This window comes from Cucurbita maxima, unplaced genomic scaffold (genome assembly GCF_002738345.1).
Source record: "Cucurbita maxima cultivar Rimu unplaced genomic scaffold, Cmax_1.0 Cma_Scf00010, whole genome shotgun sequence".
Taxonomy (NCBI): domain Eukaryota; kingdom Viridiplantae; phylum Streptophyta; class Magnoliopsida; order Cucurbitales; family Cucurbitaceae; genus Cucurbita; species Cucurbita maxima.
The window spans coordinates 1,735,485-1,754,705 of NW_019272026.1; the positions used below are offsets into that span (position 1 = coordinate 1,735,485).

General features: G+C 35.4%; 3 protein-coding genes across 7 annotated transcripts in view; 2 read left to right on the forward strand and 1 right to left on the reverse strand.

The window, feature by feature from the left end:
- The window catches only part of LOC111485448 (exosome complex component RRP45A-like), a 5,853-nt gene extending 3,337 nt beyond the window's left edge, over positions 1 to 2,516 (forward strand). The window contains exons 8-11 of one of the 2 annotated variants that reach the window (XM_023132333.1): positions 594 to 874; positions 1,143 to 1,201; positions 1,720 to 1,967; positions 2,065 to 2,516. In XM_023132333.1, coding sequence (XP_022988101.1) covers positions 594 to 874; positions 1,143 to 1,201; positions 1,720 to 1,940 — 561 coding nt within the window. In that variant the 3' untranslated portion in view covers positions 1,941 to 1,967; positions 2,065 to 2,516. Of the gene's footprint in view, positions 1 to 593; positions 875 to 1,142; positions 1,202 to 1,719; positions 1,968 to 2,061 lie in introns of both variants that reach the window. The other variant, XM_023132332.1, reaches the window with a different exon arrangement.
- A 4,785-nt stretch (positions 2,517 to 7,301) lies between these two features.
- On the forward strand, positions 7,302 to 11,748 carry LOC111485387. 2 transcript variants are annotated; one of them, XM_023132253.1, is made up of 10 exons: positions 7,302 to 8,224; positions 8,351 to 8,478; positions 8,574 to 8,636; positions 8,732 to 8,821; positions 8,943 to 9,108; positions 9,184 to 9,373; positions 9,458 to 10,302; positions 10,376 to 10,951; positions 11,026 to 11,091; positions 11,478 to 11,748. In XM_023132253.1, the coding sequence occupies exons 1-10, from the start codon at positions 7,673 to 7,675 to the stop codon at positions 11,583 to 11,585; spliced, it is 2,784 nt and encodes a 927-aa protein (XP_022988021.1). In that variant the 5' UTR covers positions 7,302 to 7,672; the 3' UTR covers positions 11,586 to 11,748. The 2 variants fall into 2 exon arrangements, with proteins under 2 accessions (XP_022988021.1, XP_022988023.1); XM_023132255.1 differs by having other exon boundaries at positions 9,461 to 10,302.
- Positions 11,749 to 12,380: 632 nt separating this feature from the next.
- On the reverse strand, positions 12,381 to 16,496 carry LOC111485426 (hexokinase-3-like). Of its 3 annotated transcripts, none has more exons than XM_023132307.1 (9): positions 15,979 to 16,496; positions 15,257 to 15,471; positions 14,995 to 15,174; positions 14,581 to 14,655; positions 13,739 to 13,894; positions 13,557 to 13,655; positions 13,347 to 13,474; positions 13,183 to 13,264; positions 12,381 to 13,050 (listed from the first exon to the last, which is right to left on the reverse strand). In XM_023132307.1, the coding sequence occupies exons 1-9, from the start codon at positions 16,199 to 16,201 to the stop codon at positions 12,667 to 12,669; spliced, it is 1,542 nt and encodes a 513-aa protein (XP_022988075.1). In that variant the 5' UTR covers positions 16,202 to 16,496; the 3' UTR covers positions 12,381 to 12,666. The 3 variants fall into 3 exon arrangements, with proteins under 3 accessions (XP_022988075.1, XP_022988074.1, XP_022988076.1); XM_023132306.1 differs by having other exon boundaries at positions 15,257 to 15,501; XM_023132308.1 differs by having other exon boundaries at positions 15,257 to 15,407; positions 15,927 to 16,496.
- Positions 16,497 to 19,221: the final 2,725 nt, after the last annotated feature.

Here is a 19,221-nt window from a genome sequence, read left to right on the forward strand (position 1 = left end):
AAAAAAAAAAAAAAAAAAAAAAAAAAAAAAAAAAAAAAAAAAAAAAAAAAAAAAAAAAAAAAAAAAAAAAACTCTTATTAGACACTCCAAATAAGAACACCTAGAGCCTTGAGGCACTGAAATGTGAGGGCAATTGAAGCCATTTTCCCAAGATTTCTATGAACCTCTAAAGATTCCTCTGTCTATCTCGATCTATGACTTCCTCAAAGTAGCGACGACCTTCTAAATAATACATTCCCAGGGAAGGGGGATGTACGAGCACCTCCTCCACGATGTCCTGATGGTGTAAGATAGTCTTTATACTATTCTTACTTTTGTGGGGGATGTACGAGCATCTCCTCAACGATGTCCTGATGGTGTGAGATAGTCTTTCTACTATTTCGTATTTTTTTGTTCTTTATTTTAGATATGCTGTTGTGTTTTTATTGAAAAATGCAAAAACCATCATTAACATTAGTTCATTTTGGGAAATCTAATATATGATTTTCTCCTTAAACGATATGGTGGAGACAATTAATTGTTCTTCTGATATTTTGTGGATATTATATATTGAACCTCCCCTTTTACTCATTTCCACCACAATCTTATGTTAGGTTGAGACTTACAATTCAGCTAGACAATTGCGGAAGATTAAGCATCACCCTTCGGTTAATTTGGATGTTGGTAGAGCTGTGGCTAATCCGAAGGATAGCCAAGGCGTATCTGATGATCAAAAGAGTATCAATGAATTTTCTGACAGATTGAAATTGAATTCTGAAGAGAATATCGCGGGTCAAAGCAGGAGCATTGAGAGTGATGTTGGATCAACAAATCAAGGACAATTAAACAAGAGAGATTTAGATGCTAAGAATTTCATTGGGGGCCCTTCAAGCTGGTAAAGTGTTATCTTGATTATGGTTGCACACCTATTTTCTCTTGTTCAATATGTTCTTCCCCGAAAGAAAATCTTAGGCGTGAACTGTTAAGTTTTGTAATTGCTTCATACGTTGAATAGATATTGCAAACTAAATTAGATTAAGTCGTCAATATCATCAGGTGAATGTACAATACTGAAAGCATGACAATATCACACACCGATCTTCATGCCATCTGACAGCGTTGTCTTCAGAAAATTTTCTCAACCTCTGTTTTCTTTTTCCCAGGGACCCATACTCCAAAGGTGTTGATTCAGATTTCTTGAAAGCTACTTTAGCTGCACGTGGTACTTCACTGTGACATTATAATTCGTCTTTTGCTTTAAGCTTCTATTATTATTATTATTGTTAGTATATATATGAATATGGTTCATCTATTTTGATTGAATATTAATTTGGGTTAGTTGGAATATGCGTATTTTATTCACATTGGCTAATTACGTTTACGAACATGAGCATAACTCATCTGTTTAATCTGTTTAAGATATATGCTTTAGACCAAAGGGTCAGAGGTTTGAATCCCTCCTCCAAATGCTGTGTCAACTTGGAAAAAAAACTACCTGTTATGCATTTTCAGGCTTCCTGAATGAAGAGTTTGTGTCGATATATTTACTGTTTTCATCGTTATTCGGGTTCAAGCTTATCTTAGAAACCAAATATGCTGATGATATGGCATCCAGTAGTATGAAGTTCACTGCTTATAAAAATGAACTTGCAAAATCATTCTCTGCCATTCTCTGTGCACAAGGACAGAAGCTTACTTTCAATCAACTAGTTTGCCTTTTCTTATGATAGCTTGTTGCAGGAAATCAAACCACAACGAAAAAACAGGACGTGAGCGATGAAACGATGTCCTCTGAGACTAAGCTTGATGAACAAGAAGCTAAGGTTGATGAGGCAAATTTACCTCCTGTTGCTGCTAAAATTTTGTCAGAAGAAAACGAGAAGAAGACGCTGAAAGATGCCGTGAAGCCAAAGAACAAGAGGAAAAAGAAGAAGACCACCATCCCCAACATCGCAGATTAGTTCAATGGTGACATGATCTTCTGAAATGTATTTCCACTTGACCTATGCACATGCTTTTGTGTTCTTTGTTATGCATTCTTCTCTGGTATTTGAAAATATCTCTAAATTGCAACTTTCTTTTTAGTTCATGAAGATGTAAATTTTGAAACTCAACTTCGAACCACTAGAATAGATCAAACGGAAGCATCTCTTATCAAACGTGGAGAGCGTTCATGCCCCGGTGCCCGGTTTCATCAAGGTTCGTTCAAAGAAATTCGAAACTTGAACTTGTTGAGATCCAAAGAAATCTGCATTTGGATGAATTCTTATCACAGAAATCTATGATGATGCTGTTGAAAAGGTAATGCAATTTCTGTCATGTTCCTCATCTTACTATTGGAATCTTTATTTAGAGTAACATAGAGTGTTTAGAATCGTAGGCTTTTTCCTTTTTTGATTGTAAGTTCTGGCTGCTCCACTGAGATGATTTTCATTATTGTTTAGAGAACCCTTTTTCATATTACATTGATTATGAACTTTTTCACTGACATTTTAAGGGAAAACAATGGTAGCCATGGAAATTCCTCTCCCTACCCACTTGGAATTGACTTATGAGTTATGTGCAGGAATATTCAAATGACAATCAATCTATACTTTAAAACTAATTAGAAAATAGGTTGGTAGATCTTGTTCGAGCAAAGGAATAGGGAATTTTATTATGGTTTTGTGATATCCCATCTCGGTTGGGGAGGAGAACGAAACACTCTTTATAAGGGTGTGGAAACCTCTCCCTAGCAGACGCGTTTGTTTTAAAGCCTTGAGGGAAAACCCAAAAGGGAAAACTCAAAGAGGATAATATCGGTGAGCGGTGGGCTTGGGCCGTTACAAATGGTACCAGAGCTAGACACCGAGCGATGTGCCAGCGAGGAGACTGTTCCTTGAAAGGGGTAGACACGAGGTGGTGTGCCAGGACGCTGGACCCCAAAAGGGTAGTGAATTTGGTGGGGTCCCACATCGATTATGGAAAGGAACGAGTTCTAGCAAGGACGTTGGCCCCTGAAGGGGGGTGGATTGTGATATCTCACATCGGTTGGGGAGGAGAACAAAACCCTATTTATAAAAGTGTGAAAATCTCTCCCTAGCAGACAGTGTTTTAAAGCCTTGAGGGAAAATCTAAAGAGGACAATATCTACTAGCAATTGGCGTAGGCCGTTACAGGTTTTGTTCTTATTAACGGTAAAAGATATGGTTTGAGTCATACGAGTCTTGAAGCTGATCTTTCGTATCAAAATTTATGTATGTATGTTAGCACGTTTTCAACCAAATATAGATACTCCTATTTACGTCAACGGCATCATTTTAAACATAATGTGGGTCGAGGCACACGTGTACAATAAATGCATTGCATTTATTAGTTAGATTAGGTTGTGACTATTTTTATAATATATAGTATTCCTATCTTATATATTTCATTTCACAATCGAATAAAACTAGTTTATAATATTAAAAAAAAAATAGTCAAAGTTTAAAACTAAACTATATATATTTAATCTTGTATTAAAATATAAACTCGTAGATCAAATATTAGCGGTCGTAAGGTCCTTTTAATTATATTTTTTTAAAGTAATATTTATCTTCTTTTAACTTTTTTTTTTAAATTTTTTTTAAGGGTATTAATGAAAATTTTGAAATACTTTCAAAAGTTAAAGGAGTATTTTTGACACAAAGTATTTACGGGTTCTATTCAAAACTAAACATAAGTGTATTGAAATATTATTGAAAATTTTAAAAGTTTTGAGAAGATATTATTCCTAGATTCAAGGTCAAGCTCATTCACCGAAGGAGTCAACAAGCTTTGTGACAGAATCATGGAATTCAATGAAAGCATTGGTAGAGCACCTCGTTTCCCTTCCCCGCGCGCCAATGTTTTTCAGAGAAGTACAACATGTAATAAAAAAGGTTGGTTGTTTTACGAAAAAACGCTAATTGTGCTGGGAAGAGACTGAAACAGAAATCCCCGACTTTGATTTGGGAGTTCTCCATTTTCTTGTCTCTTTACCCCTTTTGATATCCTTCTAAATAGAAAGGGGTGCACCTCCAGATGGGCAAGTGTGAATGTTTGATTAATCCACCGCACCTAAATGGTGTGAAAGTTATCTTATTTATAATCAAATAAATTACAAGGATATGGAAATAACAATAAATGGAAAGATACTATGATAATAAGGAAAATATTAGATATTTGTCTTATAATAAAATATCAAATATAATATATATGATAAACTATAATTTATTACTAGATATCCTTAACAGTAGGGACTTTGCTAAGCTGTTCGGCCACATTCTATTCCGATTGCCTTGAGAAAAGCATCTGTTTTGTCCTTCCCTTTTCATTTCTCCCTGAAAACCGATACAAAAATCAAATATATTTTTATCAATTTAACCCAATTAAAATTACCATTTTAGTTATTTGAATGGGTTGCATTTAACTCTAATGGCCTCTCTTTATAGGGGACAAAATGGTAATTTCAGCTTCATGATTCTAGCTTTTGTGATGCAATAAAGGAAAAAAAGAAGTTAATTATTTAGGTTTGAAAATTTGTGTTAATTTGATTGCTCAATCTTTCATTTTCTTCTTTTTGTTTCTTAATGATCCATTTGGATTGCCCACTTGGTTGTCCCATCTTACAAACATCTTTTTCAACACATACTTGGTAGGGAATTTGAAGTATATGTATGGAAGATTTTGTGGTTTTAATGGAAAAACGATCCTTATATTCTCGAGAAGGGTATCGGAAAGGAGAATGAAACATACTTTAGAAGTGTGTGAAAATCTCTCTCTAATAGACACGTTTGAAAATCGTGAGGCTAATGACGATATATAACAGGCTACAATGGACAATATATGTTACAAATGATATTAGACCCAAACACGAATAGTGTGCCAGCGAGGATGCTAAGTCCCCAAAAGAGTGAATTGTGTGATCTCACATCAGTTGAAGAGAGAAATGAAACATTTTTATATAAGAGTGTGGAAACTTCTCCCTAATAGACGCGTCTTAAAACTGTGAAGCTAACAACAATACGTAACGGATCAAAATAAACAATATTTTATTTGTTTTTGTTTTGGTTTCGCTCTCCTACCTTAGCAATTAAGAATCTTACCATTCTTAATTGCTAAGGTTTCCACTTCTCGTAACTTTACTTTTTATTGTTTCTATATGTCCATTTTAATATTTGAATGTGTTTTTATAGTTGTTTGAGAGATATGTCGAGATCGAAACGGTTACGTACTCATATTTATACCACAAACTCTCGTAACTAATGATTTAACTTCTAATAATTATTCATTTACAATTTAATATTATCTATTATTATAAAAAATCAAAATTTATTAGTATAATCGCACGACATATAAAACAATCATGTTTAAAAAATAATCTAAAAAGAATGTTTTATCTCGATAATACTATCAATACGAACCAATTTATTAGAATAAAAAATTTATTAAAAAAAAAACTCCTAAGAAGAGAATTATTTATTTATTTACATTATGAAACTATAAAAGAGCTATTTTTTTGTTTTGTTTTGGGACAGAAATGTTCAAATTGTGTGGGCGGTTTTCTTCCACTAAATATTCTAATTTTGAAAGTGATTTTTCCGGGCGGTCAACTTCACAGTTTTAAAACATGGATGGTGTGTTGGGCTCTAATGTCATTTGTAATAGTCCAAACTCACCACTAATAAATATTGTTCATTTTAGCCCGTTATGTCTTGCCTTGAACCTTATGATACAAAAATGCGTCTGTTTTTTCACACCCTTATATCAAACCCACCACTAATAAATATTGTCCATTTTGGCCCGTTACATCTTGCCTTGAATCTTATGATACAAAAATGTGTCTGTTTTTTCACACCCTTGTATCAAACCCACCACTAATAAATATTGTCCATTTTGGCCCGTTACGTCTTGCCTTGAACCTTATGATACAAAAATGCGTCTATTTTTTCACACCCTTGTATCAAACCCACCACTAATAAATATTGTTCATTTTGGCCCGTTATGTGTTGCCTTGAACCTTATGATACAAAAATGCGTCTGTTTTTTCATACCCTTGTATCAAATAGTTTGTTACTTTCTCCAATCTACGTGTAATCTCACATTTAGGCTCTGTTTCATAACTATATATAATATATATATATTATTTTTAAGAATTACTTATAAACATTATTTTATTACTATTTTTTTTTGTCGTCTATTTTTAGTCATAAATTGAAATTAAAATTAAAATTAAAATAATATATATATATATATTATAAGATTACATCATAAGATTTAAATTGCATAATTGTAGCAGCCCTAAACCCAAAATTAAATAATGAATGAATTAATTAAGCAATGTTTGGTCAATTTTGTTTTAAAGAAAGCTTCAACTAATTAATTAATGACATTAAATGTATTTGGGCAAACTTTAGAGGAAGCTTTTTCCACATTTCTCACTTAATGCTAAACACCATAGACATTTACAAAAACCAACCACTTTAATTTAATTACGAAGCGACACGACATTTTTTTAGGTTAAAATATGGTTCGGTCGACCTATTTTACAGTTTCATTCTACATTCATCTCTATACTCTTTCAAATATCCAATTTAGTCTCTGTACTTCCAATAAATCTTACTTAATTTTCATCCAAATTAATTGAAATAGAAACGAAATTTTTTCATATCAGAAAATGTAATAGGTAGATATGATTCCAAATATTTATAAGGGAATGTTGTCAAAACCGTTTTTAGGGTTAGAATGTTGTTGGGTTGATGTATTTTTCAGTAGAATTCATCTCTATACTCATTCGAATATCCAATTTAGTCTTTGCACTTTCAATAAATCTTAAATTTAGTTTTTCTATCCTAAGTTGATCTTGTCGTTGATAATCAGGGTCTCGAGTTAGGTGGCTGTCTTATAGAGGAAATGAACCGAGTTACCTTTGTAACCAGATACAATAAGTGCATAAAACAAGTTCGAGATGTGCACAAACGGACCCGAACACTAGTAAATTCAATAAAGCTTTAAAATTTTGAAAGATGAACAAATTGTAGAAGGACCCAAATGAGTAGATTTTGTAGAACCCTAAAAACCAAGATCAAAACAGCTAATGGGTCCTATTTTTCCCCCAAATTGTGTACCAAGAAGAACCCATTTTCTTCCCTTCTCCAAGAACAATTCCCTCAATGATTTTGCCCAAGCCCTTTGAATTTCCCATCTGATTCAACCAAGAAACTTGGACGGTTGAGATTGAACAACAGACAGTCTTGAATCTTACTATGGCTTTGTCCATTCAAAAGGGAGTGTTAGAGGAGAAAGCTCAATGGAAGGTAATCTCATTCTCTCTCTCTTTTTGTCATTTTCCTTTCATTTTTTTAAGAAACAAAGCAAGAAAAGTCATTAGCATTAGGTGAGGAAGAAAAAAAAGAATGGAAGTTTTGAAGAAGAAGATAAACTAACCCATCAACACAGACTTGCACTGCTTTTTCTATCATAAACCCATCAGAGTTCACAAAAATGATGAACTTCCTCTTCATAGAGGCAGTTAAGTTATGTTGTTATGATCCAAAAGAGCTTTAGAATTCCTTATGAGTAGTTTATGATGGTACCCTTTTCTGCTATGATCCATATGGGTCACCACGTAGCATATAAATCTTAGTATTCTTTGTCATCTTGTTTAAAACTAGTGTTTTTCAGCTACGAAACTATGCTCCACGTGATAATTCTCATCTGGGTCATCTCTGTAAGCAGCTCAGAAGTTATAGGATCAATCAACTCATACTGCCCACATCATTATCTTCAGCAATTTGATCGAAAATTTGAGGTGAAAACAGAGAGATTTTGGAAGTTCCAAGAGGAATCAAACAGGTGGGTTGAAGTTAAACTTCCTTACGATCTTATCTCTTGTAGAAATGGGAATTGTACCAAGGTTGGTGAGATTAATAACGGAGAAGAGAAGATGGAGAATGGATATGATGGTTTCGACCGGACCGAGAACCCGAAAAACGATAGGGAAGTAGAGGTTGCACATAAGGTTGATGATGATTTGCCTCTGAGAAAAAGAGTGTCATTGACTAGAGTTTCAGATATGTCCATTTGGGTCACTGGTGAAAGTGGGTCAATCTATGAGAGGTTTTGGAATGGAATTCAATGGGTGATTGCTCCTCATGATTTGCCGATATTAGCAGGTCCTGCTATCTCCATTTTTGCTGTTAATCACTCAATTCTGGCTCTGTCAGAAGCAGGGGTTTTGTATCAGGTAATACTTCTAAGAACTGATCTCTGTTCTTTCGAAAAACCAATATGATATCGATGCAAACGGATCGAATGAAATATCGATGGAAGTTGCATAAATTCAATGGAGTTATTTCCTTTTCTTTTGTAGTTTCTGCTCAGTGAAAGTTCTCAATCAGTTTGGTTTGAGTTAATACCATCATTTGATCAAACAACTAGTGAAGAACATGCTGCTTCTTCAATCCAATTATTGGCTGGTGTTGTTTCTCATGATGGAATGTAAGGCTTTTCGTTTTCGTTTTCGTTTTTGTTTTCGTTTTACTTTTGTTTGTGTGTGTAAATTTTAATGATGATATATCATGAATGGAAACCAGGAGAGTTTATTTCAATACAAGGAATGGAAACCTGCTGGAGCTAACTGAGCTTGAGCCTCCAAGGTACAAAGCCATTAAAAGACCACTTTTACTTCCAACTTACATTTGAGGTGAAGAAAACTCATATTTTTATCTTTACCATTGAAAATGAAGAACAGATGGGTAGATCACGGGAAGCCTCGTGATGCCGATGTTGCAGCGATAGCAGACGTTGCTAGTTTCAGAACAGAGATTGTGTATACCATAAGGTTCTTTTTATGCTTACTCATGTGTGTTTTCTGTATATCATTTTAGAAAGATGAACTATATTTTTTCATTTTGAATTTACAGAGTATCAGATTAAGGTAAAAAAGAAATTGTGAAATGCAGCTCTGTGGGAGATCTCTATGAATATGATAGGAGCTCAAAGCCACTGTGGAAGAAGCATGTATCTAAAGACGGAGAGGCACGAGATTTCCGTTTGATGGCGTCGTCGGGATGCTATCGACATAGCTTGAATGGAGATCATTCCATATATCTCTTTCTTTTAACTAAGGTAATACATGTTTTCCTTTAGTTGTTATGAACTTGAAGTTATTCTCTGAGTTTGTTAAGTGAAAACAAATTTCAGGATGGTAATTTGATAGAAAGAAGATTGCACAAAAGGAAGTGGAAATGGTTAGTCCATGGAAGACCAAATGATCATAAACTGGCATCAGTTTTACCAGCTCTGCAAGACGAATCAAATGGGAAAGTTTTCTCGTTGTTTCTCACCACGTCTTCCGGTTTCGTATTTGAATATCGAACGAATGGTTATCCAGGTAAACGCCACCTATTCTATTGATGATTTAATGATATCAATTAGTTCATCTTTCATATTGAACTTGTTTCTTGACACATAAAAGCAGGTCATGGTCAGGAAGAAGAAACACCAGATGTTTGGGTAAACCATATGCATCCCTTGAATGCAAAAGCTGCAAGAGGTATTAGCGGTTTACAGATCCAAGTTGGACGGTTATTGTTTGCGTTGGACGACGGTAGGCTCGGGGAGCTTCATCTTGCAGGACTAGGTGGTGAAAATTCAGGGCCAACTCATCAAACTACTTCAAGAAGAAAACCAACAGGTAAGTATACATGGTCGATACTCGATGCACCAGAGTCAGAGGGGTGGAATAGAGAGTATTGTACGGAACTCCGTGGACCGACAAACTGCATTACAGGAACGAAAGACGATATAAGCGATCAAGGGACAAGAAGATCAGCAAAAAGAAGAGCAAAGGGAAGCCAACCACAACAAAACTACTTAATACCAGGACAATCAGAGAGTATATCTGAAAAATCATCTAATAGTTTCTATCTTCTCGCTGAAAACTGGACGAAGAACAGCTTCCGTCTTCGTGCAATGCACGGAGGAAGATCGTTCTTCCTCATAACAGTCGATGGCTTGATGTTTGAGTACCTTTACACTGGAGATGTATGGGTGTGGCTGAGGCATGAGAGCCCAACTCATATCAAAGGTGCAGTTGGTAATTACAACGGAAGTTTATACGTTGTCGATACGTATGGTAGTTTGCTGATTAGAGAAAGAAGCAGCCAAGAACTGGCATGGACAAACTGCAGTGCTTTTAGAAGAGGGAAACAAGTCATTGGAGGTGCTCCTTGGGATAAGTTCATAGCTCAGTCTATGAGGGTCACACCAGAAGATGCACTTTTCTTTACCAGCAAAACAGGAAGATTGCTCCAATTCACAGTAAGTTTCAGGAACAAAACCATCAAATATTGATTTGTATCTAAGTTCTTGACATACTCGAAAATTTTTGCAGGTTGCACTGAGGAAATTCAAGTGGAAAGACTGCCGAAATCCTCCGAACGCAAAAGTTGCAAGCATTATAGATCAAGAAACGTTCAGGGAAAACATAGTGTTCGTGATCGGAACAAACGGTCGACTATATCAGTACAACAAAGTGACGGAGTTGTGGCATGAACATCATCAATCTCAGCATCTACTTCTATCAAGATTGCCAGGAATAGCAACCAGACCATCACCATACTCTCTTATAGGCTCACTGTTTATGATCTCTGAAGATGGTGGCCTCATTGAATATCATTGGAGTTCTTGGGATGGTTGGAACTGGGTGGAGCATGGAAGACCGTACAGAGGCGTGACGTTGGTCAGCACGCCCGGGCCGTGCTTTGAAGGTAATCAACTGTTTCTTATTGGTTCAGATGGGAGAGTATACCTCAGGTATGTTGATCAAGACACATGGAAATGGAGAAATTGTGGCTTCCCACATCAGTTTGATAGAGATGGGATGGGACAAATTTGTGTTGATGAAGAGCTTACAATGGAGAGAGATCCTGAAGATGTGAAGGATAATGAGGAAAACTATGGCCCAAAGGTTTGATTATGAGATTTTGATGGCATTATTACATTATGAGATGAGACTTTTCTTAGCTTCCAAATCCTTTGCAGGTTTCTTCCACTAAACCAATTCAGTTTTCTGAGGATGCTGTCATTTTTGAGCTAAGGGATGGTAGGGTAAGTGATATTTACTTGCCTGACCTTACTATCGATTTGGTTATAACTGTATGCTGTATGTTGACACGTGCCTATGGTTTCACACGTGTCATATGCTCGTATATTTGAACTGTTATGAAATGATATGTGTACGTTATGTTATGTTAATGTTGTATTGTATGTGATGAAATGATATGTTAAGATAGGATATGTTAGATGCTCGTGTTATGATATGTGAATGTTATGATATATGATATGTGCATGATATGATATGATTTGATATTGAATTCAATATCTCGAACTCAGGATTTCTATCAAAACTTGTAATCATCTATTTATTCGAGATTTCTATGATATGTACATATGTGCCTAAAATGACTTGGAAGTTTTGCTTTTTATCTTGATAGTTGGCAGAAATGCGACAAATGGAGGACTCGAACTGGATTTGGTCTCGGATTATCGACACTCCGACGAGCTCATGCATTGCAGATTACTGGACAGCTTTGGCATCATGAAAACTAATGCAAAGCTACAAATGGTTGAAGCATTTATAGGCAAAAAAGGCTCAAGAGTCTAAGCTTATAAAATGTAAGCAAATGCTATGCCCTTCCCATTCCCTTGCCCTTGTTTAAATCAAATATTAATATTAAGGGAATGATATTCCAGTTGAATTGTTTATATGAATCCCACGACCTCAGTTTAAGTACAACGTAAAACTCTATACAAACTTATCAGTTTCGATTAGATCAAGTTTCACAAATTCGTCATCAAAATATTTTCATTTTTGTATCATACTTGCTATCAACCACGAGAATACTCTTTTTGACAATTTTCAAATGCAAAGTAATTGAAGAGTAAACTTTCTCAAGTTTAAGATCAATATTGCAACATTTATCTAAATTCCAAGTGCAACCCGAGTTGATATTCACACATTTCTTTTTGATTCAATATTTGTCTAGATGAGTAAAGATTCGAGTGTTTTGGCTTTTCTAAAGAGGACAACATTTTCTGCTAGAAAAGGACGATTACTGAAAGTACAGCTAGAAAGACTTTTACCACCATATGTATAAAGGTAGGGCATGTCAGGACGGTAAATTCACTTCTCCACTCCAACCCCATTTAGCTAACAAAGAGAAATATCTCCGCCTCAACTTCCAGTTCACCGGTTCACCAGGCCCCTTAAATGTACATCTGAACCATAACATAGATAAACAATCTGATCCTAAGAGTAAGAGCAGTTAAAAGCAAGAGAAACAGCACAAACACAAACCATTTGAAACAGGCAAATCCTTTAGAGGCAAAACAGGAGGAAGAGGAGGAATTTTCACATTATATTTCCATGCCCACTTGAAATCATGATCTGTCATTGTTCACAACTTCATATGTTGCAATGAATATAACAAACAATGCAATAGAATGAACACTGTCACCTTTGAACAATAGAAAAAGAACAAATAAAATATGGACAGCCTTCTTTATACACAGATCATCAAATATTGAAATGAATTGCTAAATGTACAAGCTAAGTGAAGCTATCATTTTGTGTATATGAATACTTTTTCTATAGTCGATCTAATTACGTATGTGTGTGTGTATTTATAGCGAGTTATCCACAGATACCGTATCGTAGGATGAATAAGAAGCTGCAAGCAGTGCAGCCCCAATACCCGAACCATCTTCCGTTGGCTTTAAAATAACATGCAGGGCGATCTCCTCTCCCAGTATTTCAACCAAAGCCTCATGTAGATACTCTCTAAACATTGTATAGCTTGTATATAGACCTCCCTCAATTGCAACAACTGTTCGTTTAAGTTTGATGTTAGTTCTACTTCTTCCACCAGCGATTCCACTCGTTCCATCCCGCCCTATCTTCTTTAGGATGCCCACAATACCAGCAGCTGCCAAGCGAGCAGCTCTACGTGTCACAATGTCACATATTTTCACTACCAGCTTTTGAACCTTTAACGGTATATCAGTTATCTGAGAGGATTAAAGAACCGATGAAGAAAAAAGAATCAGTGAAAACATGGTTGGCACACAAATACCAGGTTCATTCCATTTAAGATAAACAAAGAGAGACAGTAATGTAAAAAATATAGCTTTCATGTCCACCTCCAAGATGTCTTCTAAGATCCGTGCTACTTCTGTTAACTCCGGGGAGCTATCCTCATGCATTGCAGCCATCAATGGCGTTCTGAAAATTTGATGAAACAGTGACCACAACGCAGAGAGAGAGAGAAAGAGAGCAAGGGGGAAGAGGAAGAGAGAGAGATTACCTCAATTTGAAGGGCATCGATAACAGGGTAGAAGCAGGGCCAAAAACATCAGATTCTTGAGATATCTTCAGAATTACTCTCCTCACAATATCTCCAAGATACATATCCGATATCATTTTCTCAAATCCCTACGTCAAGCTCATACACAACAAAATTAGTTCCGACATAATGTAGTAGTTCAAGAAGTTTGACAACGAAAATCAACCATACCTGTTCATTGGGATTGGGGCTATCAGCATCCAAATCAACATCGTAAGTAGTTCTTGGCAAATGAGAAGACCAAAAATTTCCCCATTCCATGTTGATGGCCTGGATGATTAAAAAGATGTCATTCGAGCATGTATACTTTCGAGACAGAAAAAAAGACAGTCGGTTTTACTAAAGAAAAGTACCATTCTCCCAAATGTTGTAAAAATTCCCTGGCATTTGATAATGGCATCGGTACGTTCAAGATAGCAAGCATTGGTGCCAGTGCCAATTATAACTGCAGCAACAGTGTCAGGATCTTGATAATGTCCAACAGCTAATGTTCCCACAGTGTCATTAATCTGATTCAGAAAATGGTAACTAAACTTACAAACATTGTGCAATTGTCTCATAAGTCGTAACTACTAACCGTCAAATTGGATACAATGGAAAAATGAAATTGCATGAACATATATAGGTAACATTGTAAGATACAAATAGCCATTTCAGGCCATCACAGGAATGTGAATATGTACGTATGCACTCATCACCAGCAATATCAAGACTACATCAAATACTACTATCACACGCTCCGACTTCTGGAAATATAAAAAGCTTTTCATGTGACTATTTATTGTTTAAATAACCAAATGAGTGATAGACACTATATGAACCATTTAATCCCTCTTCTGTGCTCAAATTTCACAGCATAATCAAATTTAATAATTTCCCCTGAGCTTATTTTGTTGTAGGCAGATTACTTATCAGATTCACAACCACTATGGAGTCTAGGAATCATAGACCTTGCAACTTTTTAAAAAAAAAAAAAAATAATAAGAAACACCTTCAAAGAGTACAAAAGTACAGGCAGACGAGTGCAAACAAATCAAGAAAAGAACATAACACTTAAAAATCCACAACAACCAACAGATTTTGGGAAGGGAATACAATTCTTCAAGTCAATAGCAATTGAGGCTGAAATCAACACCTAAAAGCGTCCTACACACGTCAACATTTCAGCCTACTTGTTAATCAACAGAATGCTTACCAATACCGATACCCTCATATCCAGTCCAATCCTATCAATTGCTTGTTGTAAAGATTCTGCAGCATCTCGTCCAATCTGAAAAGTATAACAGTTTGAAAGCCTAGTTAATAGCCGATGAAAGATATTTCCTAGCATTAGCTAATAGTATAGAACTTCAAGGTAAAAGATGATGTGCTGTTATTGTTCTGAGAATAGTGAAATTCAGTTTTTGTACAAGTCAAAAAGTGTCACAATCCACACTCAAGGCAAAGTCAACCTCAAAAGATTTTAGCATCTATGCTTTAACAGGCAAAAAAGTGACCAGGGGAACCGTTACCATGCAGAACAAATTTCATACGAAAGATTAAAGAACACTTTTTCATTCCTCACTCTAGAGGTCCAAAACCCAATTCATTTGAGCAGCATTGAACTAACCATGTCTTCAATGGAAAATCCTTTAGTCCATTTAATCAGCGCGCCTGATGAAGCAGATGTTTGTTTGACAGGAAAGGAAAATGTAAATCCAAGTTCCCTTCTTCTAGCAGCCAACTGATCAGGATCATTGGCTTTCTCCACGAACTCCTTCAGCGAAGAAGCAATAAAATCAAATAGATCCTACAAGCAAGAAACATGGATCGGTAAACGACATATTAAATGACAGCTTAAATCAACTGCAGAGGTTTATGGTAGAAACCACCTCGCGTGTGCCGGTCATTAAATTTTGGGGAATCGGCTGCATCTCCACATCATGCTTCAAACTAAGAGACCTCTGGCCACCGAGATGAACTCTCAAAACCCTAAAATTAGTACCCCCAAGATCCAGAGCATAAAAGGTTCCTTTCTCGCTCCTGAAGAGGGAAAACGAACAGAAAAGGAGAACCACCCAGTAAGAACAGCGAAAATGCCCCCACACTGCAGCATAAACATGATAAACCTGTATAACTACAACGTATATCGCAACACGTCAATCAAAGTACAACTAAAAAAACTCGTGAATAGAAAATACAACTGGGAAAAAACAATACATATGGGCATACAAGAACAAGCAAATAAGGAGCATTTTATCCCAAAACGGAATCAAAGATGATATATAGAAAGAAAGACTGAAACCCAATTTAAAAACGTGAAAAGTATAACAAGAAAAATTAATCCAACAGCGAACAATGAGAGACCACTCGATCCGTTTCCATTAATCCAAAGATCAAATGAAAAATTCAACAAGAAAGATTTAAAGAACTACAACCAAACAGATAGAAAACACTCGAATCCAATAACACAGTCCCCCCGCAGGTCAAGAATCAAGAAGTTAAAAGGAAACCCCCAGCATTGAAAACAGAGGATTATAGATAAAATTTATTGGTGGTTACCCATTGGGCAGATTATCAACATATGTGAGTAGCATTTTAAGCTTGGAACCACCTTCAGAGGCCAATCCAGCATGCATTTCCACAGCCATAGCATCAACCACTTGCCTCAATCTCTTCACAGGAGTATCACAAGCCGCCTCAAGCTCTTCCAAGATTCTCAACACTCTCTTCCACTTACTCCGCCTTTCAACTCTCCGACCGACCACCACCGCCGCCACCGCACAAGCCGCCACCGCCACACCAACCGCCACACCGAACACCAACTTCCCCCCCATCACGGCCGTCGGTGATCCACCACTCCAATTAGTCCATCCAAACAAACACGCCTCCGTTTAAACGCCTTCTTCCTATTTATTATCCCCACAAACTCCCGCCGCTTCCACATGCACGCCGCTTTGGATCCTTCTACACCACAGCCGCCAGTTGAATTGCACACTACTCACCGCACCGCCGCTCGCCGAAACTCGCTCCGCTGTATTCCCCGGCCTCCGTCGCGCCAGTGAAACGCCGTAACAGACGCGGTTTTTACAGAGAGAGAGAGAGAGAGCGATAGAGAGAGAAATAAATGGATTTTGGGGAGACGAGATTATTGGAAAGCGAACTGGGGGTAGTTAAGTTAATAAGGATACGAAATGACAGATTTGCCCCTAGAAAACAGAGTTATTTACGGATTCGATTATTATTTACCGTTATTAATGAGAGAAAAAAAGATATTCGAATTTGGCAGTGGAAGAGGGACTTAATTGCAATATTTGACTTTCCTTTTCACCCCTTTTTTTTTCAAATATTTAGTTTTAAATATAAACAAATTCACAGATTTGACCCTTGTTTTTGGGATAATTACAATTTTGGTTTTTTCACAACACACTATCAATTTATATGAAATTAAATACTTTTATTTAAATATATTTCTTTACAAATTGGACAATATTTTGGTTGGAATATTGTTTAGGTCGGTTGGGTTGGACCGTAACCAAGCAACCCGAGTAACGTTCACAACTCAACTCAACTCACCCCTCTTGTTTTCGAGTTGAATTGGGTTTCACGTTGTTTTTTTTCTAGTCTTGTTTATTGACAATATATGTTACATTAATAATTAAAATCTTATAAAATTCAAATATGAAACGTTTACTGGCCAAAATGCATCACTGACGTCTCAGGTACAAATATTAAATATTATGTTGTCTTTCTAAAAGTAGGGTAGAGTTGGGTTGGATTGAAACCCTATTCTCAGATTAATTCGGGTCATATGAATACCCTTACTGTAAGGTTCTCTTGTTGTTCAATACTTAAAAAAAAAATATCAGTTACAAACGTTAAATATTCTGCTCTTTTTAACCGTAGATTAGGGTTGGGTTAGGTTGGGTAATAACCTTATTTTCACGTTGACTAAAAGCATGACTATCCACGAACCGAATCTAATTTTCAATTTTCTAAAAATTCAACCAACCCATATCGGAATATCAGGTCATATGAACACTCTCACTGTGTCAGTCCTCTTACTATTTTTCTCGATCAACAGTGAGAAAACCCGAGTCTAATTTGTCCAAAATATAATTAAAAATAATGAGCTCGAGTAAATAAATGGCCTTTAAACCTTAAAAATTTATACAAAACTTTAAACGTTTCAATTTGAATCCGTAGTTTAAATTTAATCCAAATTTTGGATTCTAATAGTTGCTACGATTTATATAAACTCACAATTTTTTCGTGTTCTCTAATTAGTTTGACTACGTCGATTGACTAAATTAGAGTTATGACCAATTAAAAATAAGAAGAATTTAAATATAAAATTGAATTGGATGCAAATAAAATGTGATAAGATAATGTAACTTTATTCATTATTTATATGTCATGTCCAAAAAAACACTTTTGTAAGGAAATATGGTACAACGTTTGATTTATATGTACCTATGTTGGATATTTTTTCAATCAATTTTGGTACCCTTCAAAAAAATTTATTATAACGATAATTTACTAGTTATCTTTTTTATTTCAAAATTACTCTCATTTAAATATTGTAACGACCCATACCTAAGATTCAAAGTCTAGATTCAGCACCTGTTGGCCCTGACGTTCCCCTACATGCCTGTGACAAGGTCACTTACTTACTCATCTTAGAAATGAAGACTAACTCAACATACCAACACGAGTCCTTCGTACATGCTTTGTCCTCACTCATATGCATCTCTTAAAAATTTATAAGAGGTCACGTAACATAGAATTGCTCCAAGTAAAACACAAATCTGTATGATTGAGTCACCAAAAAGGAAGGTGCACTTTGACTTGCACATCTTATTCTTATTTCGCTCATATTTGAATATGATCTCGGTTCATTCATATACCTCTCCTTTATTAGTATAAGTAATGACTTTCGAAATAAAAGGATACTCAATAATGTAGGATGACCCTACAAGGATATGTCGCTCAGGGTAGCCAAGTTGTACAAAAAGGGACAATTCCCTTCCCATCTCATAACCAAAAAGAAAAAAAGACCACATTTTGTCCCTAAAAAATAGAGGAACTTGTTTTTTTTTTCCCATATAATTTTATTATATATGTTCGTCTAGTATGTACAGTGTTCGTTAATTTAGATATCGGGTAACAATAATTATTAAGAACCCGTGACTAGATTATTTATTAATTTTTTAAATACTTCTAACGTGTTATAGTTGTGTAGATCACCCTAAAGAATCAGTTGGTTTAACGTTTTGTTCATGATGCCTGAAAAAAAAAATATAGAAATAAAACGTCTTTTAATATTCACATAAATAAAATATTTTATTAATCATTTTAAATTTTTTATTTTTGAGTTTATGATGCAATAAATCATAATAATTATTCTCGAATAAATGATTTTAATGGTAAATATTTCATGAATTTGAATTAAAAAAAAAAAAGAATTAATTGTCTGGAATAAAAAAAATTGTCTTAATTTAGGAACAATTGTTGCCAGCTATATTATGCAAATTCCAAGCTGGAACAAGGATACCATCAGTTTTTGGCTACTTGCTTGCAAGGGCAATATAGGAATTTCACTTTATATTTCCACTTAAGAGGGAGCATCTATTGTATAAATAAATAAATAAATATATATACATAATTTAATATCTATTTTGAATCTTGTATGCAATTGCTTTTAATGTATTTATTTAAATTTAATGTCAATTTTATTGGTCATTAATGGTAATTTAATTCATGACCATCCTCAATTATATCATATTCATGAGCATATGCTCTTTGGGACAAGTTCGGGTTCACATTCGGTCTCCATTTTAATCCGTTACATATTGAC